At 41.0% G+C, this 27982-nt stretch overlaps 3 protein-coding genes across 3 annotated transcripts; 1 reads left to right on the top strand and 2 right to left on the bottom strand.

Moving 5' to 3' along the window:
* The first annotated feature begins 10288 nt into the window (after positions 1-10288).
* On the top strand, positions 10289-13146 carry LOC118494087 (replication factor C subunit 2-like). Its single transcript, XM_035996556.1, is given in 6 exon segments — positions 10289-10539; positions 10676-10781; positions 11587-11688; positions 12038-12296; positions 12407-12667; positions 12839-13146. Coding segments are annotated over 6 exon segments (1056 nt in total). The 5' UTR covers positions 10289-10322; the 3' UTR covers positions 12950-13146.
* A 435-nt stretch (positions 13147-13581) lies between these two features.
* LOC118494088 (gap junction gamma-1 protein-like) lies at positions 13582-15111 on the bottom strand. The gene is made up of 3 exons (XM_035996557.1): positions 14023-15111; positions 13801-13905; positions 13582-13667 (listed from the first exon to the last, which is right to left on the bottom strand). Exons 1-2 carry the CDS (start codon positions 15038-15040, stop codon positions 13892-13894), a joined length of 1032 nt encoding a protein of 343 aa, XP_035852450.1. The 5' UTR covers positions 15041-15111; the 3' UTR covers positions 13582-13667; positions 13801-13891.
* Positions 15112-18564: 3453 nt separating this feature from the next.
* On the bottom strand, positions 18565-24666 carry LOC116063535 (serine/threonine-protein kinase pim-2-like). The gene is made up of 5 exons (XM_031318529.2): positions 24491-24666; positions 20885-20985; positions 20291-20347; positions 19144-19352; positions 18565-18577 (listed from the first exon to the last, which is right to left on the bottom strand). Exons 1-5 carry the CDS (start codon positions 24585-24587, stop codon positions 18565-18567), a joined length of 477 nt encoding a protein of 158 aa, XP_031174389.2. The 5' UTR covers positions 24588-24666.
* Between the last annotated feature and the right edge of the window lie 3316 nt (positions 24667-27982).

Here is a 27982-nt window from a genome sequence, read left to right as displayed (position 1 = left end):
TTTCTGTAACTTGTTCCATGTAGAGGGAGCATTTTCAAGGTGTAGTGCAGGGAAATATGACCTGCCGTGAGCACGGTGTATTTTATTTTGAAAAGTAACCGGATGTTTTATTTTGTTTCTGTGCTCGACTTCCTGTCTCGCACAATCTGAATTGTGCTCAATTGCTGTGGAGCTCTCCGCCTGGCTCGTTTGGAACACTTAAGATGTACAGAGTACGTTCCTTCCTACATTCTTCAATAAAGTTTGAAAAAAAAAAGCGCCAGTCAATTTAAGTAGCCGGAGAAACCGGACATTTCCATACATTTAAAAAACCCCAGCCCCACCCGGACGCCTCGGACAGCAGGTAAAAAGTGGACATGTCCGTGCAAAAGAGGACGTTTGGTCACCCTACGCTGGAACAACGGAGAGGTTTCAGTTAAAGTGTGGAGAAGCCAACGGAGACGTTTTGGTGAGTGTTTTTGTCGGGTTTAGGCTAAACACACATGACTATTGGACCTGCATTCTACTGTTCTGTTCATTCGTGGTCTTAGGGCGCCATCTATTGACTATAGTTAGGCATACTGCAGAGTGATTTGTTGCTTATTTCTCTTTAATTTACAGTAGGCTACGTGCATGTATTATGTACAAGTTATATTTAAATATTCTGTAGGCCTATTTCCACACACATCCACATATACTATTGTAAGTAACAAGCATTGTATTCACCTGCTGGACTTGTCAATAAATCGGTTGAACTAAAACAGAAGGTTACTCTTACCGGAGTACATAACCAGATAGGTAGCGCCAGCGAATAACGCACACGGCAATGTGTTCTATTAATACCCCGTCTGGTACAAATATCAATGTATGCTATTTGCACCCCTGTGCATTTACCTTGGCATATATTTCCACACAGTTATCCATGCTACCCATGTATTACACCTTTTTGGAATATTGCTCTGTGGTCTAAATAAAATCGCTGCAGTGTCCGATATTTCGCACACTTCAGAGAGATGCTGATACATACACTTGCGATAAATATACAGTACGCTTCATATAAATGAATAAAAGGTCAACAACTTTCACCTGTATTATACAAACAGGAGCGTCAATGTCTCCCCAGTCTCGATGTATAGTTTACCTGACAGAGCTGAAATCATTGTGGGCTGAAGCTTGTGTTCTGTTTTCAGAGACAGACATTCTACACATGTAACGATGATGAATAAGTTTTCTTATTAGGGCAGAACAGATAAGCACACTAACAATCACAAACATTTGACTAGCACTACACCATCTTGGCTGTTTTAGAAGCAGTCTCTGCATGTATACTTTTTCTGTAAGACAAGTGTCTTCAGTAGTTAACGCCAACTAAAACTGTTTATCTGTTTATGTATGACTGTCTAGCTAGTGTGTGTGTGTGTGTGTGTGTGTGTGTAGACCTGCATGTGTACTTCTTTTGCAGCTTAGTGGCAACATATACAGAGAATACTATTGCTTACATAGTTATTCACGTAGACTTGTTTTTCACTTGTTTAACCCAGTAAATTTCATACTACACACACAATGGAGCCTCTTGAAAATCGTCTTTTTTATTGTTTTCACCAAATAATGTTGTTAGGTGATTTATCACTCATCTGCATGGATACATTTTGATGTCATCAAAAAAACATGGCAGGAAGCTAAAGTCACTGTTAGTGTTGCTATTTTGCTGATGGGTTTTTCTCTTTTTGGACAGGAATATTCTGTTAATATGTTAAAAACTAAAAGGGTTACTGACTCATTTTAACTTGGCACGTGAAACTGGCCTCCCTCCCTTTTTTTTTGCTGAGACCAAGCATATTCAGTGAAGAGATCACAGTAAATACACAAGAAAATCTCCCAAAGCAGACTGTGAGCCACATGACCCCACTTATGGTTAAGAGGTTTTAGTTTCTTGTCAACAATGAGCGTCCCATCAAACACCAGTTCATATGTCATCAAACGGTAGAGGTAAAAAGGCTTTCATTTGGTCTTATAACAATGTTCTTTGCCTAGCACATAATGAAAATAACCATGTATGGAATACACTTTTTTTTACTGATAAACGCCTTGCCTTTTTTTTTTTTTGCACCCTGTATTTTCAGCAGCAACTCCAAAGAAGAGGAAGCTTTCGATGGGATATTTGATGGGATATTTTAGAGGTATTGCTTGTCTAACTGTGACATGAATATGTTGTTAACATAAAGTGTTTTCTTAATGTTTATGTTCATATTTTGTTAACCTTTACATAAAGAGACATATAGACTGTTTTGAAATCATGTATGTTCATATTGTAAATGAAACTATTGCTTCTAATGTAATGAAGTCTGTTTTTTGGATAATAATTTAAAATTTTTTACTTTTGATTCATTATTAATATACATTCATTAATACTTAATCAGAGTAGGCTACTCCGCGAGGTCGAGGAGCATTTGCTTAAAGTCTTCCTCCTCCTTCCTCTTCCGCTCTCTCAGGTTCCGACAATCTATCTCCTCCTCCTCCTCCTCCTCCTCCTCCTCAATGGAGAGGCAACGGCGGGACAGCTCCGAGCCGTCCGATGTCATCTGTGTGTGTGTGTCTGTGTGTGTCTGTGTCTCTGTGTGTTGTGTGTGCGTGTCTGTTTGTGTGTCTGTGTGCGTTGTGTGTGTGTGTGTCTGTGTGTGTGTCTGCGTGTGTGTCTGTGTGTGTGTCTGCGTGTGTGTCTGTGTCTCTGTGTGTTGTGTGTGCGTGTCTGTTTGTGTGTCTGTGTGTGTGTCTGCGTGTGTGTCTGTGTCTCTGTGTGTTGTGTGTGCGTGTCTGTGTGTGTGTGTGTGTGTGTGTGTGTGTGTGTGTCTCTGTGTGTTGTGTGTGTGTGTGTGTGTGTGTGTGTGTCTGTCTGTCTGTCTGATGTTGTTGGGGCAGGTGGGATAGGTATTCTGCGAGGTGCAAAAGAGAGTGTGCTCTGTACCCGGGATTTAGGTAAGAGGCCCAGTCTTGTCCCAGTGTTGGAAACCGGGGTAGAAGATGTGGTTCCTTCTGCATTCTCTGTTCTTTGCAGGTCTGGAAGTCTGCATGGAGGCCTTTGCTGCTGTGGCAGCTCCTGGACCGGAATCACCGGCGAGAGGGAATGAGGTGAGCTGGGAGAAAGGGGAGGAGAGGTGGGAGAAAAAGAGGCAGGAATAGGAGAGGATGGGGAAAGGTCTATAATAGAGGCAGGAGAAGAAGAGGGAGGGGGGAGGAGGAGGGAGGGTGGGAGGAAGGAGGAACAGCTGGGAGAGGGTCTGCATGTAAAGAAATTAGTTCTCCCTCTTTTGAAGTCTGCTGCTGTTCTTGTGACTCATCAACAGCTTGCTCTTGTGTCACCTCTTCAGTAGCTGGAGCACTCTGTACTGTCACCTGGGGAGCTTTGTGGACATCAGTTGTCGTCTGTTGTGGACCAGATCTGAGTGTCTCCCACTGTGTTATCCAATGTGGGACTCCAGGTTGTGCTTGGGGTGGGGTGTTGGGAAAGGCCTTGTCCAAAAATTCCGTTAATGCAGTCCTCAAATGTCTTCTTCTTCCAGCTCGAGTACGTAGGGCCGCCACTGGAGCAGGATGAATAGGAGGAGCATGGAGAGCAGCAGGAGGAGGAAGAGGACAAGCAGGAGGAGGAGGGGGGGCAGGTGGTCGCAGGGATGTTGCCTCGCCTCCCTCCTGTGGGGCCATGGAGGGAGCTGCAGTCTCCGCTGTAGGTAGGGTCTGAGTCTGGGAACCTCCCTGTGGTGCGTGCTGAGAGTTGCCCTGTGTGGTTGCTTCTAACCTGTCATAAACTGCCTCAAGAGTTTTGCCTGACAGTTTTCTGCCAAAATGGCTGCGAGACCAGGCAGCTGCAATCTCAAAGTTCTTTTTCCAGTTGCCAGGATTTAACTGAGTTAGGATCTGGAAATTATTCTCAATATTGTCTCTATAATGATCACTGAGATCTAAAAGGGTTGTGTGTTCCCAGATCCTGGCATTCCCTTCAATAATGAGATCCATCCTCGGGTGAGATCCATCCTCGGGTTGGAATCAGCTGGTTTGATGGAGGTAATAAGGTTGTGTGTCATCCTAGCGATGGCCGGTGGCGTAACAGTAGAAGTGACATTATTTAGATGATGTGTGGCTTTAATAATTCTGTGTATGACTTTGGTTCTAATTATAAAGTCTGGATCATCATCATCATCCTGTTTTTGCTGTTTGTTTTTCTGGGATTGAACAAACCTTCCTCTCTGTTGGTTTCCATCCTTCCAGCCCCGGGATCGCTGTTCTTGTGGCTGCCGCCACTTCTGTTGTTGGGGCCGCTGCCAGCTCCGCTGCGGGGCTTCTCGGCGCGGAGCTCCATTTTTTGCCGTTTGGCGGTCCTGGTGACGACCGCCGCCCCTGTCTTTTATCTGGTAGGTGTTGTCGTTGTTGTACAGGAATTTGGCGTAGGTTTTACCTCTGAAATCCCTGTAGTTTGACCTCTCGTTGTATCGTTGAAACAGGCGGGAGTTGCTGCGCTGATTCCCCCGGACTGCCTCGGCATAGGAGGAGCGGCTGTAGGGCTGCTGGCGGCGGGGATAGGAGGAAGTCTGTCTACTCTGGGGGTTCAGTGACTCTGGCCTTCGTGGTATCAGTCCAGAAGCCGGGTGGCGTCAACCCCAGAGCGACAAACCCTGAAAGTCATTTTTTCATAACCTTAACCCATTTGGAAACACAGTTCAACACCTTACATTACCTGACATCACAGTGTGTGTGTGTGTGTGTGTGTGTGTGTGTGTGTGTGTGTGTGTGTGTGTGTGCGTGTTTGTGTGCGTGTGTGCGTGTCACTCACTCAGTCACTCTCGGCGAATCCTGTCTGATCCAGAGGTTGGTCACAGGAGCCCCAAAAGGAAGAAACTGACATGCTCCCATTTGCCAGGGGCATGTTTTTATAGGGACACATATTTTTTTTTAGTTTTAGCCCAGGGATCTAGTCTGAAACAACAGAGTAGGGTCACACATTTCAAAATTCAATCCCTTGTGTGTGTGTGTGTGTGTCTGTGTGTGTGTCTGTGTGTGTGTGTATGTGTGTCTTTGTGTCTCCGTCTGTGTGTGTGTCTGTGTGTGTGTTTGTCTCTGTGTGTCTGTGTGTGTGTCTCTGTGTATGTGTGTCTGTGTGTATCTGTATGTGTGTGTCTGTGTGTGCTTCGCAATCTCATCTAGCAAATCCGGCTTTGCAATTCCACCTATCCATGCCGTCATTGTGAAGCCGGCCTCGCAATGAGTGGGTTTTTGACACTTGGAAATTAGCTGTTGGATGCTGTTCCACTTGCAGCATATGTGCTGCATTTGGGACGGAATCCAACAGCTAGTTTCAAAGTGTGAGAATGTGCTTCATTGTAAAGCCGGCTTTGCAATGTGATCTAGCCATGCCGGCATTGTAAAGCCGGCTTTGCAATGATGATTTTGACACTACACATATTGTAAATGAAACTATTGGTTATAATGTAATGTATATATTTAATAAAGTCTGTTTATTGGATAACAATAAAAAGAAAAATAATAACTTGAACTTGAACTTTAATAACTGAACATTACATTACAATGTTATTAAACAACATACGTGAACACGGTAGCCTACTCCACGAGGTCGAGGAGCATTTGTAGTGGGTCTACCTCCTCCTCCTCCTCTTCCTTCTTCTTCAGCTCTCTTAGGTTCCTTGTGTCTATCTCCTCCTCCTCCACCTCTTCCTTGATGGAGAGGCGACGGGGGGACAGCTCCGAGCTGTCTGAAAGGTCGCTCTCAAAACCCCGGGGAGAGGGGTAAGGCTGAAGAGAGCCATCGGACAGACATGGGCTGGGGGTGCGTGGAGGGATTGGGGTGCCAGGCTCCTCAGGGATGGGGGGCAGTGTGGTCCTCGGGCTGGGGGTGCGTGGAGGGATTGGGGTGCCAGGCTCCTCAGGGATGGGGGGCAGTGTGGTCCTCGGGCTGGGGGTGCGGGGAGGGATTGGGGTGCTGGGCTCCTCGGGGATGGGGGGCGGTGTGGTCCTTGGCCTCGGGGTAAGAATTACCCCCTCAAAATAACCCACCTCCTTGAAATGAAAAATAATTTACTAATTAAGTCAACGACATAGCCTATGATATATATTGAGTCGAATAACAACAGCTGTTATCTCATACAACTTTTCATATGAACATATTCTATAATATATTATATAGTACAGCTATTAAAACATGATGGATTTTTATAGGCCCCTATCTCTTTCTATATTTTATATAGTGGAAACACTTACTGTACAGGTGGGCTCCTCAGCCAGGAGGGTGGTGAGGTTGGCAAGGACCCTCTCCTCAGCGGCAGCCAGTTGCTCCTCACTGAGACAGGCGGCCACCTGTGCAGGTGTGTTCTATAATAAAGAAGATGCACATCAAATATGTTAATTTCAATTACATATTAATTAAATAACTCCAACCACGCTAACATTTTTTCACTTTGATTCATCCTCTTACAATTATCATATTTAAACTGTAAAAAATATACTCACCATCTTTCGCTGAGACATTTCTAAAATAAAAAAATAATTGAAAGTTGAAGTTACTGTTTAATGCAGGACACTTGTTTTCATGTTTTGGGCAATTTACAGGGCTCTCAAGTGTCAGCTACTTAACGTCTCATTTGCATATATTAATGTGTCGATTGTGATGGCGTTAATAAACATATGGAGTGTCTCCATTAAGTATAGCCTACAGAAGCTGAAAAACCCTAACCCTTAACTAACTTATCACATAAGCCAGTTCATGTTAAGACACAAGTTACCATTTGTCTTGCATTTCGGGTAATTAGCGGTAAACTCGATGCTCTGGCTTTAGTTCGTCACCACTCACCTCGACACAAGCCAACAAAAACGTTGTTGCTCTCTCTCTCTGCCTGTCTGCCTGTCTATACCTGCATGTCGGCTCTCTGTGGGCAGCGCGCGGACGGGCATGGCGCACAGGCCTCTGGGATTCGTCAATCCGTATCCGGGAGCCGGAGATAGACAGGTTTGAAGGCCAACCACGGCTCTGAAGTGATCTATGGTCAGGTGGGATTCAGGTAGGCTATTTACATCATTTCCATGTCCGCTATAATTGACATTCATTAAAATTGGAAATTGTTATCTGCCCACTACTTCAGATATCTGGATAATATTTGGGGTGTCTGGACCCACTCTACAAAGGACTTTAATGACTTTTTAACCACCTTAAACAACCACAATAAATCAATCAAACTTAAACCAACTGTGATTGACAACTATGTGGCTGTCCTGAATGAATAAAGACTGATAGCCTACATATGCTTTATTTATAAAACAAGCTACCATCCAAAACGCATTCAGATGTGCACGGTTGGATGGATCTTGAATATTAATAATATGTGGTGTGTGTGTGTGTGTGTGTGTGTGTGTGTGTGTGTGTGTGTGTGTGTGTGTGTGTGTATAAAAACAATTAAGTCAGAGCTGATGTGACACTTACACACATCACAAATCAATAAATAGTTTTAATTATATTTTCAGTATAAATTCACTCTGGTCAAATATTAACATTTTAATGAATAAAAACTAATTGTCAACATCAAGAAAAAAAGTGAAATTTGATATTTATTCTCACAATAAAAATAACATGAGTACATTAATGATTAAAAATAATAAATAAAAATAGCTGATTGGTTCATCTACTGCGACAGGTTGCTGAGGCTCCGATTGGAGGAGAGGAAATTACCATCCAAGCTTGGCACAGTTTAACTTAGTAATTAGTTATTACATTGGAATAGTGTGTGTGTGTGTGTGTGTGTGTGTGTGTGTGTGTGTGTGTGTGTGTGTGTGTGTGTGTGTGTCTGGGCAAATTCTGGGATTTTGCTTTTTGCTTGCTCCCAGAGGCCTCTGCGTCTCTGTCGTGCGTATTCCCGGTAGTAGACAGAGACATGATGTGCACACAGAGAAGCAGGCAGGCAGGCAGACAGACAGCCATGCAGAGAGAGAGAGAGAGAGCGTGCAGCCAAAGTTGTTAAGTGTTGAAGAAGCCTGAGTAGCCAGAACGTCAAGTTTACAGCTAATTATTAACGGCTAATAACGGCAAGTGACCTAGTCCCCGGTTTCCGGGGACAGTCCCCGGTTTTGGTGACCTGTCCCCGGCTGTAGCTGTCCCCGGAAATGTACGAGGTTTTCACTGTGACTGAAAGACCCGAAATTGGAATGAAATAGTTGTGTAGCCCCATACGATGCTAAAATTATTGTTTATTTACATTGAGTCTGGTGGGTTTAGCAAACGCAATTTCGCAGACCTTTTATGTTTAAAAAAAAGGATCTTACTCTTTAACAGAAAGGTTGACCTCCTTCGAAATCCTTTCCATAATGTTGTCAGACACTTTGAATATTAATCTGAGTCTGTCAGTGGCAAAACAGCCACTTTTATGAACGTAAAAACAAGCTTTAGTAGGCCTACAATTGACGTCCTATTAACTTACATTGTAGCTTGTTTCGCCGTTGCCGACTGCAGTGATTTTGTTACCAACAGTCACCTGAACTAAACAGTTCACATCTCCTGCAAAACTCATTCACAGCAACACAGTTCTTAACACACGTCTCAAAACAGGCTCAGTGCAGCCAAACGCTATGAACAATCCTCACTGAGACAACACACACACTGTCACTCAGAACACACTGAGAGTAAAAACACTAGCAGCAAACACCAATACAGAAAATACTGACGTTCTCATCTTTACAGTTTGAACATTTGAAGTGACTTCACACTACTCAATAGTTTCTTTAAAGAAAAGATATAGATTTTATGTAATATATATATATATATATATATATATATATATATATATATATACATATGCGTCTGTCCAGCATCATGCAGCAAGTTTTCTTCATCACACTGGATGTCTGAATCATCTCTAAATACAAATGGTTGTGGTGTTTCCATTGCTTTCACCTCCATTACTTTCTGAAAAACAAGAACGCTGTTTTACTATTGTGAAGACATAGTGTTTTTCAAAAAAAATCCATAGCTGTGTATATAACCTCAGACATCTTACCTGAACATATTGGCATATTTGCTCTTTTACCTGTTTCTCTCAAACAGTACAGTGTATAATTGTTTCATTGTTATTTGGTGTTTGTGTACAAAAAATGCTTTCTGAGCTTTCTCTGTCTAAATACTGTATATGTTCACTAACTAGTCTAAAACAAGACACTTGCTAAGGCTTTCAGCTAAAATTGTAATCAGCAGTGTTTGATAGGCTCCAGACGGAAATCTATTCTGTTTTGAATGTGTGGTTAACAGTTTTGACAGCAGTGTGTTAGCATTTGAAGTGCTGTGAATCCAGTGTTGTGCAGGTCCCTGAACTTTATAATGTATTCTCATTTAAACTATTTATGTCAGCACAAATATTTTTTGTAAATTGCTTAGCCAGTGTATTCCACCATAATGGTTATTATATTGCCAGATTCCAGACAATCCCACTTATAAATCTGAATATATATTTATACTTTCAAATGACGCTGTGCAATGCAATGTGTCTGTTTTATTAATGTGTGTGCAGAGCACATGTATGCTAATGCCAATTCACTCGTACGTTGAAATAGCTAATCCCGTCTAATTTTTGCCAGTCCATGCTGTATTAGGTGTGTGTGTGTGTGTGTGTGTTAAAGTAATGGAACAAGTCAGTGTCAGTGGTTAATAACAACAAATTATATGAAGTGCTTTCATGTCGACACTGTTTATACTTCAAGAGAAAACGTGTGTTGAAATTAACATATTTGTTGTGCATCTTTGTTATTATAACACCCTGCACTTCATTGTGAGAAGCAGCTAGCAGAGGAAAGGCTGCTGGCCAACCTGTCCACCCTCCTGGCTGAGGAGCCAACCTCTTCAGTAAGGGTATATGAAATTGAAATAATTCATCTTTTTTTCTCACATTCTAATAAATGTACTTATTTAAATAATATATTGTTTAAATAATATATTACAGAATATGTTTATGTGAACAGTTGTATGAGCTAACAGCTGTTGTTATTCGACTCAATAGTATTTAAAGTAATTTATAGTAATTAGTAAATGATTTTTTTCACCGGATAAGCAGACAGAGGTGCGTCCATGTAAATTGACCCCCTGCTACCCGACACCGGATAAGCGGACAAATTTGTATGGATGGAACCTGACACCAAGACCAAGGACCCCACTGCCCTCCATCCTCATCGAGTCTGGCACCCCAAAGGTGGAGGAGGCGGAAGAGGAGGCAGAGGAGAAAGAGAAGGATGACAGGGAGGAGGAGGAGGAAGAAGAGGAAGAGAAGGATGACAGGGAGGAGATCCGGGAGGCTGAGATGGTGGAGGCTGAGTGCGAGCAGCAGAAGCCGGTAGACAGCGCTCAGAAGGCGTATTCAGGAGCAGGAGACCCCGCGGATAGAGTCTCCTACGAGCTGCCCTGGGTGGAGAAATACAGGCCGGTCAAACTGAACCAGATCGTGGGGAACGAAGAGACGGTGAGTCGGCTGGAAGTGTTCGCCAGAGAGGGAAATGTCCCCAACATCATCATAGCAGGTTAGATACTATGAATATCTGTTTAATCTTAATAATCTGACATCATTAGGTTAGAGACTTGAAATATTGTGTGTCTGTGTGTCTGTGTGTGTGTGTGTGTGTGTGTGTGTGTGTGTGTGTGTGTGTTGTTGTGCAGGTCCTCCAGGAACAGGGAAGACCACCAGCATCCTGTGTTTGTCCCGGGCGCTGCTGGGAGCCTCCATGAAGGACGCCGTGCTGGAGCTCAACGCCTCCAACAAAAGGTAACAGGATATGCAAGTCAGAGCGTAGCCATACAAGACCAGGGCCCCCTTCAGCCCCGACCACACGGACAACACGGTCATTTAAACCGTGATTATGTTCTAAAGCACGAATAAATGACCATCCAACACTCAACAGCTGATTGGTTAGAGTTAGAGTATCTACTACGCTTTCATCTAAACTGCAAACAATGGATCTAACTTTACTCAGTTTATTTACACATACTTGAACATTAAAATGATACAGTCTATAATGTGAAAGAGAAATGTCGCTACAGCAAGTGTCTGTCACTGCCCGATGTGAGTCGAGTGCAGATGTGAGTCGCGCATGCTCAGATTTAAACTGTTTACGGCATAACGTGTCATACTGAAATTTCTGAAATCTATAAAATAATAAACGTTTCTCTTTACATACAATAACAGAAGATGGTAATCATTTCAAAAACGTTGTAGCTATCTATGACGGTTTGGTTGCTAATGTAAGCTCAAAATGCCATTCAAGTGACAGCCTTTGTTGTGTTTGATTAACTTTTAGCTAGCAGTCATTTCAAAAATGTTTTAGCTATCTATGACTGTTTGATTGCTAACATTAGCTCAAAACGCCATTAAGTGACAGCCTTTATTGTGTTTGATTAACTTTTAGCTAGCAGTCATTTCAAAAATGTTTTAGCTATCTATGATTGTTTGATTGCTAACGTTAGCTCATAGACTGTGCGTTAGCTCAAAAAGCCGTTAGCATCTTGTAGGCTACTGTCTTTAATGTCTTAACACACACTGACTTTAACAATGTTTGCTGTTGTGTCTTTAGGGGAATCGAAGTGGTGAGGAACAAGATCAAGATGTTTGCTCAGCAGAAAGTCACGCTGCCCAAAGGACGACACAAGATCATCTTCCTGGACGAAGCCGATAGGTCAGAGAACTAGCTGCAATTTTACCCTAAAACCACCACATGTAAATAATCAGGACTTTACTCACCAGACTCCATGTAAATGATCAGTACTTTTATCAGCGTAAAACACACTTTATTCAAAGTGGACAGAAACTAAATAAAACTGCCCAAAGACGTCTTGGTTCATCTTTCCACTGTTCCAGCAATCACTACTCTGGTTTGGTTGAAATAAACCCTTAATTCACCCATTTACATGTGTAAATATGCTGGCTCTATACACGCTAAAAGCCCTGATTATTTACATGGAGTCTGGTGGAAATAAATCCTTAATTCACAGAAGATGATCTGATTGTGTCTCGGTGTCACGCAGCATGACGGACTGCGCCCAGCAGGCACTGCGGAGGGTCATCGAGATCTACTCAAAGACGACGCGCTTCGCTCTGGTGTGCAAAACGTCAGATAAGATTATCGAGCCCATCCAGTCGCGCTGCGCCGTGCTGCGCTACGCCAAGCTGACAGACGGGCAGATCCTGGCACGCCTGTAGGACGTCGTCCAGAAGGAGGAGCTGTCGGTGTCTGCCGGTGGTCTGGAGGCCGTCATCTTCACCGCACAGGGAGATATGAGACAGGTAGGAGACAGACAGACAGGTGTTGTGCTGACTTCCTGTGTGTTGTGCTGACTTCCTGTGTCTTGTGCTGACTTCCTGTGTCTTGTGCTGACTTCCTGTGCGTGCTGCAGGCGCTAAATAACCTTCAGTCGACCCACTCTGGCTTCGGCTTCATCAACAGTGAGAACGTGTTCAAAGTGTGCGATGAGCCCCACCCTCTGCTGGTGAAATCCATGCTGGAACACTGCGTGGCGGGCGACATTGACCAGGCGTACAAAGTGGTGGAGTCGCTGTGGGCGCTCGGATACTCGCCAGATGACATCATCGGGAACATTTTCCGGGTTTGCAAGGTCCTCCCCATGGCCGAGTACCTCAAGCTTGAGTTCATCAAGGTGAAGCTCCGCCCACTAAACACACACACACACACACACACACACACACACACACACACACACGCACACACACACACACACGCACACACACACACACACACACACACACACACACACACACACACACACACCATGGTGTAATCAACAGTGTGATGTGTTTCTGTGCTGCAGGAGATAGGTTACACTCACATGAGGATATCTGAAGGCGTGAACTCTCTGCTGCAGATGGCCGGGCTGCTGGGGAGACTCTGCAGCAAGACGGCACCCCCCGCTGCCAGCTGAAGGAACTGCTGCACGCTAACGTTGATCACACTGACACCAGAGACTAGAAATAAATCACCTGTTCACTGATCAGTGTCCACACGTTCTGTTGAACCTGACTCAGAGCTGGATCTGGGCTTAAAGGAGAACTTTCCCAACAATTTCTGAAACTGGTTCAGTATTAAACAAGAAACAAGCTGTAATGTAACCCGAAATCACCATCACCAAACCCACCAGACTCCATGTAAATAATCAGGACTTTTATCATGGTAAAACACACTTCTTTCAAATTGGACAGAAACTAAATAAAACTACCAAAAGCCGTCTTGGTTTTATCTTCCCACTGTTCCAACAATCACCACTCTGGTGACTCACATAGAGTCTGGTTGAAATAAAGCCTTAATTCACCCATTTACATGTGGAAATATGCTGCCTCTATACACGCTAAAAGTACTGATTATTTACATAGAGTCTGGTTGAAATAAAGCCTTAATTCACCCATTTACATGTGGAAATATGCTGCCTCTATACATGCTAAAAGAGTGTGTGTGTGTGGTGTGTGTGTGTGTAGAGCTAATGGAGACACCAGCACACATTTTGAATAAAGACTGATACATATGCTTTTATTTATAAAACAAGCTTAGGTGGCAATGTTGTCCCCCCAGAACTGGCCCTAACACAGGAAGGCTTGGGCTGACTTCATCCACCTCAAACAAGGTCATGTCACACACACACACCACTCACACACGCACACACCCACACCACTCACTCACACACACACACACCACTCACACACACACTCACACACACACACACACACACCACTCACTCACTCACACACACACACCACTCACTCACTCACACACACACACACACACAAACTTTGATTCCCTTGCGTCCTATCACTGATCTTGATGTCACTGATGTAAACTTTAGTCTTATGTCAGCTGGTCTTATGAGAACCTACACACAAAGACCTGTAAACAGAGAGATAGTGTCAGTAAAGCATTTTGTATTGATCAATACAAAATAAAAACAATATAAAAATGAAAATAACAAACTTATGAAGAGGATGAAAAGGTTGGAGGCCTCACCTTTCTCAAATGTTCTGTCCAGATGCTGCTGAGCCAGTTTCAGGTGTCTTCGCAGCCTCTCCAGTTCCCGCGATGAAGCCTCGTCGCCAAAGGACTCGCAGCCCGAGTCTCCCTGCTTGTCCCTGAAGCCCATTTTCCCCGACGGGTCCTTCTTCAGAGCCGTGTGGTAGCCTGGAGGTGTAGATGGCTGGCGGTGGGGGGTGGGAGGCTGCGTCTGCCGTGGGGTGGGAGGCTGAGGCAGCCGTGGGGTGGGAGGCTGAGGCAGGCGTGGGCAAAGCCAGTCCCGGATACCGCTGATGCTGAGGTGAAGGATCTCCAACATGGTGAAGAGCAGACACAGGGCGCTGACGCCATACATAATGCGCAGGAAGGTGGTTTTCTCTGTTGGGCGCGAGACGAAGCAATCCACTTTGTATGGGCAAGGGGAGCGTGTGCATACGTATGCCGGGGCCACCTCCAGTCCATAAAGGATGTACTGTCCGAACAGGAACGAGGCCTCAAAGATGGCACGCAACAGCAGCTGAAACAGGTAGACCTTCATCAGGCCATTGCGCTTGATGCAACGTTTTCCGCCGTGCTTTTTGCTGGGCTTCTCCGTGACTTCTGCCTCAATCTCTTCCAGGGTCATGGGTTCCTCCTCCTCATTATCCTCCGCACCGCGGCTCACTATCGGCATCCTCTTCCTGCCCCGCGGCTGGTAGTCATTGTCCTCCATGCGGGCAATCTTATGCATAGCAAAGCCAAGGTACATGATGGAGGGGGTGGCGATAATAATCACCTGAAATGCCCAGAAGCGAATGTGTGACAGTGGCGCAAACGCATCGTAGCACACGTTCTCGCAACCGGGTTGCAGCGTGTTACACACAAAATTACTCTGTTCATCAGAGTAGATTGACTCGCCCCCGACCGCAGTAAGCACGATTCGAAAGACGATGAGGAGGGTCAGCCATATTTTGCCCACGAAGGTTGAGTGGTTGGAAATCTCGTCCAACAGGCGCGTAAGGAAATCCCAGCTCATTTTGCCTCTGCAGCAGAAGGGAAGCTCTCAAACCTGTGCAGAAAAGGAGGGGAAGATGACAAGATGATTATTTAGATGTAAAAGAGCATGTGGAAGGTAATATTTAGCAGTCACTGCAGACATTTGGTTTCAACTACATATCAATATTCATAACACAAATCAATATGCCCAAGCCATATGAAGGACAGCATTTCACAGATATGATTGTTAGCAAACAAATTATTAAGAATGATACAGACATGTATTAGAATGACTTCAAATGTAAATATATGCAACATTTTTCATTAAAATCAAATGTAATGATCGACCTAAATTAATTGAGTTATTCATTTTGGTGCACCACATTTCACCTGTGCCACAGGTAGCCAATGTGTAACATTAAAAGATGATTTATAAAATCATGCCAACAATTATTATTTTAATAGCTTAGTATTCTATGCAAAAAAAATAAGTTATGTAGAAAGGCTTTAGGCTGTGTTACACCTTAATGTAGGCCCAGTTTAATATGCAACTTCATTTTATACAATATATGTAATATATTACATGTCCCTGGACTCCCTGCTCTGTCTCTCTCAGTTAATGGGTCCATAGTGTTAGAATATATTTTGTGAAAGTGTTAAGAAAAGGTTTTAGAGTTCATGGGGCTGACCTCAGTGCCTCTGTTTACCTGAGTAATGAGAGAGCATCTGGTTTTACAGTGATTAGACATTATAAAGGAAGGGTGAGAAAGATCCTCTCTGATCAGGGGAGGGAACGAGGCAAACAATGGTCAGCACTATGCAAGCGTGGGATTTGTGACACTGTATGGAAATGACCTGGCTCTCATGAAAACTCCTTAAAGTTTGTTGGAGATTAAAACACAAGTGTTCAAAATCCAACAATAGAGGCATGCTTCTTCTGAGCTGAGAATTGGAAGTCAAGGTCAGGTTTTTATACATTATTACAAATTACTCAGGAGCCGGCTGGAGCCAGAGGATCTGGACTGGATCCAAACTGATGAGAGCAACACCAGGGATGGGACAGAAATGGATAAATACACAGAATTATTATTTTTTTTTTATGGGCCCGACCGGTCAAAACGTTTACATTTTAGCTTAAAATCCTACAATAGCTTAACAAAACGTTGGAAGACCCCTGCTCTAAACATTGTCAAAACAGAGTAATAGGGCCAATAGTAAAAAAAAAAAAAAATTAAAAAAAAAGAGGCAATGCAGAGCTTCTGTGGCTTCTGTGACCAGGTTGGTCTAACTTCTGCTGAGTAAACACAGTACCATAAACTACCAGGCTTGGGCCAAGTAAATAAGCTACAGCTGTGTTTGTGATTTTGTAGATTGTATCATTCTATCTGTCATTTTAAGACTTTCACTACTTTTACATCTTCAATTGTCTTTTAGATCAACAAGGTGCATGTTGTCATAGACCAACAAACGTTCTGCTTTCAGGCCTGTTTAGAATGTGTTTTGCTGCTGCGGTTAAAGGATGTCCTATGTGTGTGAAATCACAAATCTTGGCATCTCTGCTATTAAAACTCTGCAGCGGCCGAACTCAGATTACCACAAGATTAAGCAAGTATCAAGCAGGCATGGGCCGTAACATTTTGAGTTACAGAGGGGATACACATTATATCAGGCCGTTTTTTCACCTGATTTAATGTGTACCCCCTCCCCTAACATGCAAAGTGAATGTGTGTTATTTTCTGTGTTCTTTTGGTCACAATGAACAACCTGATGATAATATGGAGATGTCTGCCTACAGTATATGTAGCTAGCTAAGGTGCATGGCAATATGAAACTTTGAAAAACACTGTTGATTAATCCACAATACTAAACGACGCAAACAATTCACACGTTGCCTTAATGTAACAGACAAATAAACGTATTTATGTAGACAAATGGGTCCCTTGTTGGATAACCCTGTCGAGTCTTCCACGTTGCTATTTGTTCCATTTAAGATGTGAATTCCAAGTGCAGCAGTTAAACTCCGCTTCTCTGAGTGCAGTCCCGGCGGCCAGGTCACGAACATCCTTGCGGGGTTAAGTGCCTTGGCACGTTATTATTAAAGAGTAAAGTACAGGGTCTAACAGTTCTGTTAGAAACCGCATTAAACCAGTCGAAATAACAACCGCACAAGTCGTTTTGCACGTACATATAACTTAAGAAAAGATTTAAAATAGCCTACAACATACCTCAAGAATTTTACCAGCAGTCACCACTAGCGCGAATTCTCTCCAGATTTTTTTTTTTTTCCCGAAATGCACTTGAACTCGTTTACAGTCGTCGTCAGTCGGCATCTGGTCGGCAGCAACAGCCACTGCCTGTCGTCCTTACTAGCTACTTACGTGAAGCTAAATTATATATATATATATATATATATATATATATATATATATATATATATATATATATAATATATAAAACTGTCAGCTCTGCAGAATGCATAATGTCAAAAATCCATTAAGCCTCTTTTTCCTTAATACTAAATAGTGACGTGTCGGTTTTATGTTTTGTCTGTATTTATTATGTGTTAGTGTCATACATACATTTCATTTGAGATCTTGTTAATGCACCAGACTTGAGAGCCCACACCCTCCTTCCAATTCTCAGCTGCAAATGCTGGAATGAACTACAAAAAACCCTGGAACTCAAAACCCTTATCCCACCAACTGCCTTTAAAGTAGCTACATCTGTCTGAGCTACTGTCCCATCACTGTACGTGCTGACTGCTCTCCATCATTCAAGCTCTGTTTTGCACACCCTTATTCCATTATCTCTGTCTTGCCCCTTTGCACAGTTGCACATCCTCACCTGTACTGTTTTTATATGTTTATGCTTCTTTGTGCTAATCATCAGCCACTTTTTACTCATGCACACCGTGTTATTACATTTCTACATCACTATCTAGAACAACACTCTGCACTTACTGTACACTGATTTTCAGCATCCCAGCATTTATTTAGACTGTCTATTCACGTATATTGGGTTATTACTGATCTACTTAATTACCTAATCCATTATTTGCACTGTATATTGAATCTTTACTACATTCAGCCTCTATATAGATTATCTACTCATGTTTACTGTATACTGACGTTTCACCACATTTCAGCATTTACAAGGACACATGCATCTAAAACTGTATGTTGTCTTGCTTGTCTTGTCTTATTTTTAAACTTTGTTTTTACAGTATTTATGAGCCAGTTGAATGACATTTCCTTCACATGTGCACTCTGTATGTACAGTTGAATGATAATAAAAGCTATCTTCAGATCCTTTACTTAAGTCAAACTACTAATAACACTTTGGAAAAAGTATGTTTTATTAGCACTTGAGCAAAAGTGTGTACCATCAAGACAATGTACTTAAATTATTCAGTGCAGACAGAAAAATCTTCATATTTTATAAACTTTACACATTCAAAACAGTTCTGTTCTGAGCTAAAGCCAAACACATAATAGGTTTAGGAATCAGAAAAACATGGTTAAAGTGGTTAAACTATCACTGATTAGACTTCGATCCAGCATTGAATTAAGTTTCTGGGCTGTGTCAGAAGGGGTAGAGGTCTTTATGTGTGAGGAAACCCTTGGGAAGGAACTCATTAGCATATTGTGCTGTGATTGGTTAAGTACAGGTCTCCGTCGTCGTGGCTCCCAGCCTGCACTGGGGGAATTGGACTCTTTCGTCGTCGCTCAGCATTGCAAGGTAAACGGATTTTGATTTGAGGTATCTGGTTAAAATATATTTAGAAATTATATTTTCTTATTAAAAACGAGATACCGGACTCATTTATAAGATGACATGTTGTGTTTTGACAATGTTTGTAAAACAGCCAAAGGAGAAATGAATTAAAAATGAATTGTGTTTTAAATACAGAGTAATGTAATTATGATGCATCCTCAGCTATTATCACATCACTTTTTTATTTTTTATTTAATCAGTTAAATAATCAGTATTAAAAAAACATCACATCAAAACACACACATTTATAAATGGCATATCGTTTACCTACACTGCCATCATCATCATCGCAATAATAAACACATCGCCAAAACTTTAGTGTGAGGCGTTCGGGGAGACCAGCAGAGGTGGGCTTTTGGAAAGTCTAACCTGAGTGCGAGGCATTCGGGCAGCGGTCCTCTCTCCGTGATGAAGTCGAACAGATCCTGTGCATGCGGCGGGCACTCCAGCACCAGCAGGAAGCCCCGCCCCTTCATCTCGAACCAGTCCAGCATGCGGACGACGCTGCTGTGAACCCCGACCTCAGCCAGCCGCTGCAGCAGAGTGATCTCCGTGGGAACGGGGCCAACCTCGCCGGGCTGAGGGCAGAGAGAGGGAGATTATAAACATCTGCATCACGATATTTACAGCATATTATGTACCGGCGCTTCTCAAAGTCAGTCAATAACTTGTTAGTGATGTTGAATACATACACGAAAAAAGGAGACAAACATTTTGAGAAGGAGAAAATAAAACTTAAAGAGAGGACACAAATAACGTGGCAAGAACGGCGACAAAAACGTCTTCACACTGCATGAAGCTCCAAGGTTGTACAACAGTCGGAGCAGGAAAACCGAGAACTCGACTTGAATGTATGTTGCTTAAAAGTTCAAATTAAATGTTATTTTGTTATCGACAATTGTTCTGGACCGCTGACCTGGAACCTTTGAAGGGAACGTATGACATCATCAAAAATGTTTTATTTTTAAGCATATATATATATATATATATATATATATATATAACAATATACGCTTCAAAGTAAAAACATTTTTAATGTTACAGCTGAGAGAGAAGTACACCAAATGTCTCATTTTAAACGTAAGATTTATTTATTTGATGAGCACAATGCACATTAATCAACATTTCTGTAAATGCGTCAATAATTGTGGCATATTTAACCCATGTAAAGTTATGAGTTTATGCACTGTCCCCTTCATAAATAATGTCCTGTACAAATGTTTCTGTCCTCGTGTGCTGTAACTGTGTTCTATTTTTCTGCAAAACAGGAACTTGCTGGAAACTAGTTTTTAAACTGAGTCAGGCCCGTTTATATTGTAACTTAATGTTACTTTTAACTTTTCTGTATAATAAATAAAATGAATGAATAGGTATTTTTCAGTTTTGGGACGGTTGGTCGGACAAAACAAGACATTTAAAAGACGCCGTGTTTATCTTTTGAAAACATTTTTTCACTGATTTCTAAGATTTTTTGGGACCACAAAAGATTGAACAAAACTATGTTTGTGACACTCACCAGTCTGGCCCACTGCGGCAGCGGAACTCTTTCTCTGAAAATCATTTTAATGGCAACCTGGGAGGGACAAAAAGGAGACAAACTTATAGTTAGCATTTGCAGAAGCAGTAACTGAAGTCATAAATACGTTACGTCAGTATGTTATCTTATCTTATCTTATGTTATAGCGAGATATAATCCAGAGTTCATAAAATAACATACATGAATCTTTAACACTCCACAAATATACTTCAGCATCCGACATACAGCTTAATTATCCACAATGTAGGATACAGTATTAATAAATAGTACTGCCATCTACACATACATATACATACATACATACATACACACATGGGGCTGCAACTACCAATTATCGGGGATTACTTTCTGGATGAATGGATTATTTGTTTGGTCTCTAAGGTTGGCGATTAATTTAATAGTTGACAACTAATTGATTCATCTTGGCAGCTCTAGTTTTTATGTAAGTTGTCAAGTAAGTATGTAAGGAAAATAAGAGGATGGAATGAATGAGGCAAGGATGGAAAGAAAAGGGAAGAAAGGGAGGGAGGCAGGCAGGCAGATACGGAAGGAAATGGAGAGGAGGAGTGTGACCTTAAGTCCATCACAAAGCCTCTGGCCTGAAAACACCGAACCGAAACCGCCGCTGGCGATCAGAGAGCCGCAGCGATACTGACTGTTGAACGGTTCCATCACTGAGGTAGACAAAGAGATAACACACAGCACGTCAGTCAGCAGAATATATTTTATATACACAGGAGATCTCAGTGTTTCCCTGGCTTTGTGGAAGATGTGGGTGGTGTGTAAATGCATGTTGGTCGACAGGGAAGACAACACAAAATTTAAGAAAATGTTAAGTTTTTCAATTTAAAATAAATGCAATTTCCCCTGGACATTTAGTGTCTCTTTGTGGTACTTTATGTGTCTCTTTTTCAAATCCTTTTAAATCGTGATTGCCACCATATCTGTGTCTGAAACGTTGGAAAATGGAGCTTATGGAGACAGAATTAGCTGAATAATCTAATTTGATTGTGATATGATTCACAATATTGCAGGGAATGGTCATTTTTGTATCACACATTTATATTGAAAAAATAAAATAAAAATGGATTATAGTGTGATTTTTGCGAGGATGTGTAGCAAACAACAGACAGACTACACACACACACACACACACACACACACACACACACACACACGTGAGACGTTTACCTATTTAAGGGTGATTCTCCAACTAGGAGCACTTTTGGCACTGTGAGCTTATGGAAAATTCACTCTCTTAAAACACACTTAAAACAATCTTCCTAGCTTCATTCATTTTTCTTCTAACACAATATGACAGTGGGCAATTTTAGAATTCCATGGAATATTATTATTTTTAACAGTTTTCTGAAGAGCGCTTTCAAAGATGTCATTTCCACCACTTTTTAATTTATGTATTTTATTACAATATAATATTGTAAAACTGATTATATAAGATTATGTATCAGTCAACATCATCAGTGGCTACCTAATCATGTAACAAAATAAATCTTAATACTTCATGAACTTAATACATTTTTATTTAAAGTTGCTAAATGCCATGAGTTGCCACGAGTTGGGATTGTTGCCTACAGCATTTCATTTTTGCTCAGGTCTATGTTTATTTTTAAGTCACTCACACGCATATTGTAAGTAATGAACTATCAATACTTGATTTAAAATGCATTTAGATCCACATCATTGGTTATTCTTATTTTTTTTCTTAAAAACTGTGTAGTGGTGGAAAGTGGTGGAAATGACGGTTTATGGTGGAAAGATTGTTTCTGTTCATTTTTACTTAAATTGCCAGTCCAAAATATTTTAAAACCATGTATTTTATTATTTAACATATATGAGTTGAACAATATACCCAGTTTAAAGATAATGTTGTTTTTAGTTTTAAAAATAATGATTACAAATTATATGAACCTCAAAACATTTATTTAATTCAAAGAAGCTGTAAACTGTGTGTGTGTGTGTGTGTGTGTGTGTGTGTGTGTGAGAGAGTGTGTGAGTGTGAGAGAGATAGAGAGACTGAATGTAGTGTCATAGTGTCTTTGTACATGAAACATCAAAATGCATGGAATGCCCCAGCTTATCAATCATGTTGTGTGCATTAGACATTAAAATGCTACCATCATAAACTGTTAAAAACACGAGTGTAACATCATAACCATAATCACATAGGCTACTTTAAAACAGGCTAGACATAACTAGCGTGTTACATAAACAGCAACAGTAAAAAACAGTTATAAAATATTATGTTCATCAACTTTAACCACAATAACCTTGTGGGAGTGTGGGCCGCTCTTTAGCAAAAATCCAAAACAGATAACCATATCATATACAACCTGTATATGGAATGTTTGAGTTAATGTGTGTCAAATGGACTCAACTCATTGCAATTTTCTAACCTATCAAATGACTGGAGCATTTACTTATCAACTATCTGGCAAATTTCCTGCCAGGCAGTAGCATTGATTTGAACATGGCGTTTAGTAACTGGCGTAGGCTCAGGGATGAGACCATAAACGTCTGGTTCGTACCAGATTACGTCATCACGCATCGGCCAGAAAAACCGATTACTGCCTATTAGAAAAGCTTTGATCTATCTCTCCTCACTTTCTTCCTACCCCTGGATGTAGATCTTTCCACTATGGGGGGATTGTCTGGGGGGGTGTTTGGTGGCGTAGTGGCCAACACAGCGTTTGCAGTGGCTATACATTGTCGCCGGTTTCGCTGATTGATCTTCCACTGTTTTCTTTTTCTTTCCTTCTCCTTACTGGAGGCCTCTAAGATTGATTTAACTATTCCTCTTTCTTTTTTCTTGCGATATCTTTCTCTGTCCTTTTCTAGTTTCTCTTGATATTTAACAGAATCGGCTTTTATTCTGTCCCTGTATTCTTGTGACTTCTTGGCCATCGACTTCGGCATCTTAAATATAAATATAGATAAATAAAAATAAATATAGAGTGTACTGGAATGGTGATATATAAAGTTCTCAGTCCAAAAGCACAAATATGTCAGAAGAACATGCAAATAGCGCACAAAAATGGCATATATATCATGTCCAAAGCTAAGCCTGTAATTTCTCAGAGGTGGAAATGACGGAGGTGGAAATGACATTTTAGCAGTTTTTCTGCAATATTAGCACACCCTCATGTCAGGCTTAGCTAGTTTTGGACTTAGCATGTTGTTTACTCGTAATAAACATAAATACATTATTTTCATATTTGTTGTACATAATTCAACCGAACTACAGCCAAGGTGGAAATGACGCTGAATAAAAATACTCTGTATAAAAGCTTGAGTTACCTTGATTTATTTTCTTGTGCTGAAGAGCACATGTGCCTGAAGTTTCATCTTCAACTAACACTTTTTTTCACAATTATTTCCATGGTTACCAAGTAAATAAAATATTTAAGGTGGATCTATTAAGGTGGATTTTGTTGAGGGAGGTGGAAATGACGGAAAACCTGGGGACAGACTTATTTTATTCCAAAAATAGTTTAAAATTGTGATATGCATATGGAATTTCGATGGTATGATATTATTTTATTTGTCCTTAAGACAAACATGTTAAAAAATATTTTTAAATTGATCCTTTAATATAATTTTTTAACATTCAAAGCGGGCCAGTCTGGGTTGGGGACAAGCATAAAACTGAAAAATCTGCTAATAAACAGCCTTGCAAAAGCATTTTTAAAAGAAAACAGGGGCAATATTTGGTGGTAATTAGGATGTTGGAGCATGAACTTCATAATGACAATGTATTGTGCATTTGTTTGTTTATTTATTTACAAAAAAAAGGCCAAGGACACAAAAGTGCCTGTAGTTGGAGAATCACCCTTAAATAAAATTCCGTAACCGTGGAAACGGTTCTTATATTAGCTAAGCCGTCAACGCCAGTAACGTTAGCATAAGTGAACGGCCGGTTGGGCGCTAACCCAGGCTCCTTAAATCGCCGTTTTTCAATGTAGTCTGGTTGGCTCTAAACGAAACTGTTAAATGAGCCGCTGCAAAACATTAAAACTAATTAGCTAATGTTCAAAGTTAGTTAATAGACCGGTTAGTCTACAAGTTGCCTGCTGCAGGGTGGAAATGCATTCTGATAAACTGACTGATTCACTATGAACTTGCTTTATTTATCACGAGAACACCCTGGTTTTCTGTTCTCACCGATTTTTCCATGAACTCCGTCATCCAGATGAAGCTTCGCGGCTTGGTTCTCCAACATGTCCCAAGGCTGCAGGCTGGACTCTCGTGTCATGTCCATGTCTGGACGTTCCGTCTGGTGCAGTCCTCAAGCTTCAACTTTTCAAAGTAAAAGCTCGCGTTTGGAATAAAACACTCTCTATAACAGAGATCTTCAACAGGGGATCCTCAGAGTTACTTCAGGGGGGCCACCACATTAATTATAAATGTCTTTAAGTTTTTTCAAAAATTAAAAACGTTTTAACATGAATCCAACATATTATTAGCAAATACAAATCAGCCTATTTGTGAAAAAAACAGACATTGATGATAGGCTTACTGGCCTATAGGTAAGGTAGTCACTAAGGTAGCCATCCACAGATACAGTTCATCCAAAGGATTCACTGTGACACATGTACAGTAAACGTGATTTATAAAAACATGCCAACAATTAATATTTTAATAGCTTAGTATTCTATGCATAAAAATGTATGTATCAAGGCTTTATGCCGCTTTACACGTTATTGTAGGTCCAGTTTAATATGCTACTTAATTTGTACAATATATGTAGTAGGGGGTCCTTGATCCATCTTTCTTTTAGTTAAGGGGTCCTTGGCTTATAAATCGTTGAAGACCCCTGCTCTATAAGATAAATGCAAACTATCATGTTAATGAATACAATTCTTAAAAATATATGTCCGTTTATAAAATAAATGCATAGACAAACTAAAAATCAATTAATTCTATGCCTGCAACCAGTACCTTGTTTGAGTGGCGTGACCCATTTATTTCCACAGTGTATTTATGCTCATTTTAGTACAGCTCAGTCCATAGATCTTCTTAGGTAAGTTTTTATTTTTTATAGTATCTTGTACAAATGCTGCCTGCAACAATGCCTCTCTGACACAGTCAAAAACTGTTTGCTTCCCCAGCCTGTTGCCAGTCGGGGAAGTCCTTGATGGCTCTCTCAGCTTCGGACTCAGGAAAGTAGGATTCCTCGGTGCTGCTGCGGCAAGAACAAAAGATTTGGGTTATGTGCATAATTCGAAGAAGTAACTTTAAATGCATGGAATGTTTCTTCTCCCTTTTGTTTTATAAGAAGTGGTTGAGTAATAATTGTAACCTAAGTCTTTTTTTTTTTTTGCACGCGAATAGAAGACCAGTTTCATTAAGTAGAATATGGCAAGCCAAATGTTAACATAGTTAAATTCTCTGCTAAATTTTCCTCAGAGGTTCCAACAGTAAGGCCATTTGGTCAGTAGTGTGTGTGTGTGTGTGTGTGTGTGTGTGTGTGTGTGTGTGTGTGTGTGTGTGTGTGTGTGTGTGTGTGTGTGTGTGTGTCTGTGTGTTTAAAAAAATGGAAACAACTCCTCACTTTAGATTTTTGCCCGTGTGTGTTGTGGACTGTACGAGACTATAAATGATCACTTTGGTTTCATTGAAGCTACGTGGATGGCAGGATAATCTCGGGCTAGACCAGGCTGCTTGGGCTTACTGTCCATGAACGTGTGCGACATTGCCAGTGCTGGCATGGACTCTTTGTAACAGTTGGTGGCTTGGCAGAACTTCTCTACGTCTCCCACAGCTTTTTGAAGTAGTCCTTTCTCAGTGGCATGTTCTGGCTCAGCCTGTCAAACCCGTGCTCCTCCATTTGTTTCCCCTCCTTCCACGGCATGCTGCTGGGAGAGATTAATCAGATTTAATGTTGCTTAAACTGTAAACCATTTACACCAGATTCACTCAGCATAGGCATCATGTTGTTATAACAACGAAACCCACAGAAAAAAACAGCCAATCTTTTTACAGACACCAGCCATCTCACATCACATCTTATTTTATTTTTTATTTTTTTATTTCAGGAATTCGAGTTCCTTTATGTGTTAAATGTTTGTAATGTATATACCCACCATATTTATAATCAATGATTTAAAAAATTCAAGTCAATTTTTATTTTTTCATATTCAGGTGGGCTCTAGATTTAATGAATTTACTTTAAAATAGGGTGTCTTGTTCTGTCTTGAAATGAGAGTATTACAGATATGACTGTGAACCTCTGGCAGAGTGATACACTCTGGAATGTTAATGGCTGGCCTGGATAGAAATGCTAATATCAGCCAGTGTAAATGGGTGTGTGCATGTGCCTGACTAATGGCCACTTACTTACTGTAATGGTCTGGCCAAGTGCTCTGGTCTTGCAGATCTGCTGTCTCCCTTGAAAAAAGATTTTAAAATCTGAGTCTAAAGACTAGAGACTAAAATTACTAAAAATAGAATGAACTATGAATTGAGTTTATAAGTTAAAAAAAAAGGTTTCTGTATTTACATTCCACAAAAAAACAAACATACAAAAAATAAAAAAGGCATCTATCTTTACATGCACCTATTAAATAGTGCAGTCTCCTATACTGGATCCTGACTTGAGGTGTTTTGGGGATGAAATATCCAGAGATGAAAGAAGTAAAAAAAATATAAAAATTAAAAAAAACAAAAGTTTAACAACTCGCTGTCCTTTTGCTGTATCGTTGCTTGTCAGTGAGTCAGTCAGTCTTAAAATCCAAGTGTATCCTTCCAGTGAGTCAAAATATTGTCTCCTGTAGTCGGAGTCCAGTGGACTTTGTCGTGGCCTGTTTGAAATAATTCTGTTGGCAATTGTGGGAGGTGTGGGAACTGAGTTATTGCCAGGTTAATTTCAATCAGTGTGTGCCTCTCAGTTGCTGGTAAACATCCAGAAAAATTTATCAATGGAATAACTATTTTTGCATTTGGAAATTTCTTAGTGGCAACACTGTAGATTTGATTTATCTGTGACCTGACCTGCTCTATATCTCTGTTTCTCTTCTCATTTATGCCAAAAGAGAGGATGACTCTTTGGACCTGGTTTGAGTATTTTGCTTTTTCCAAAATCTTCAGTGCATGGATCAATTTTGAACCTGGAAATGAATCAACTTGCACCCTATGGTCATAGCATTTCGGTAACCGTCCAAGATTTGAATCGCCCAAAAGCAAAATCGTTCTGTGAACTACTAAGTTCCAGTTAGTTAGTTTGTCATTGTCATGTCTGTGCCGTTTAAAAAGTGGTTGGTTGTCAACTGCATCCAGTTGCTCAGTCAGTTTTTCTTCCACTTTTGCTGTCACATCTGTGTTAAAATATGCCATAGTTAATTTTGTGTCTTTCACTGCTAAGGCCCATGAATTCCTCTAGTTTGCTGTGCTAACATTTTTAAAGTTGTTTGAACAATCTTTTATAAAGCTCTCAAGGTGTCTTGCTATCAGGGAGATTGTAGTGCCAGTCCAATTTTTGAAGTTGATTTGAAGTATTTGCTGAATTTGGACATCATCAGGCTTAGCTTTTGCAGCCAGCCACGGCCGGAGTTGATCCAATGCTTGTCTGAAATCGCCATTAAATGTTTGGCAGTAGTGGAGATGATGGTAGGCTTTTAAGTAATTTTTGAAGGTTTTAACAAGGACTTTTCTCTC

The sequence above is a fragment of the Sander lucioperca genome, chromosome 21, assembly GCF_008315115.2.
Source record: "Sander lucioperca isolate FBNREF2018 chromosome 21, SLUC_FBN_1.2, whole genome shotgun sequence".
In the NCBI taxonomy this organism is placed as follows: domain Eukaryota; kingdom Metazoa; phylum Chordata; class Actinopteri; order Perciformes; family Percidae; genus Sander; species Sander lucioperca.
This window is presented reverse-complemented; position numbering and strand designations above follow the sequence as displayed.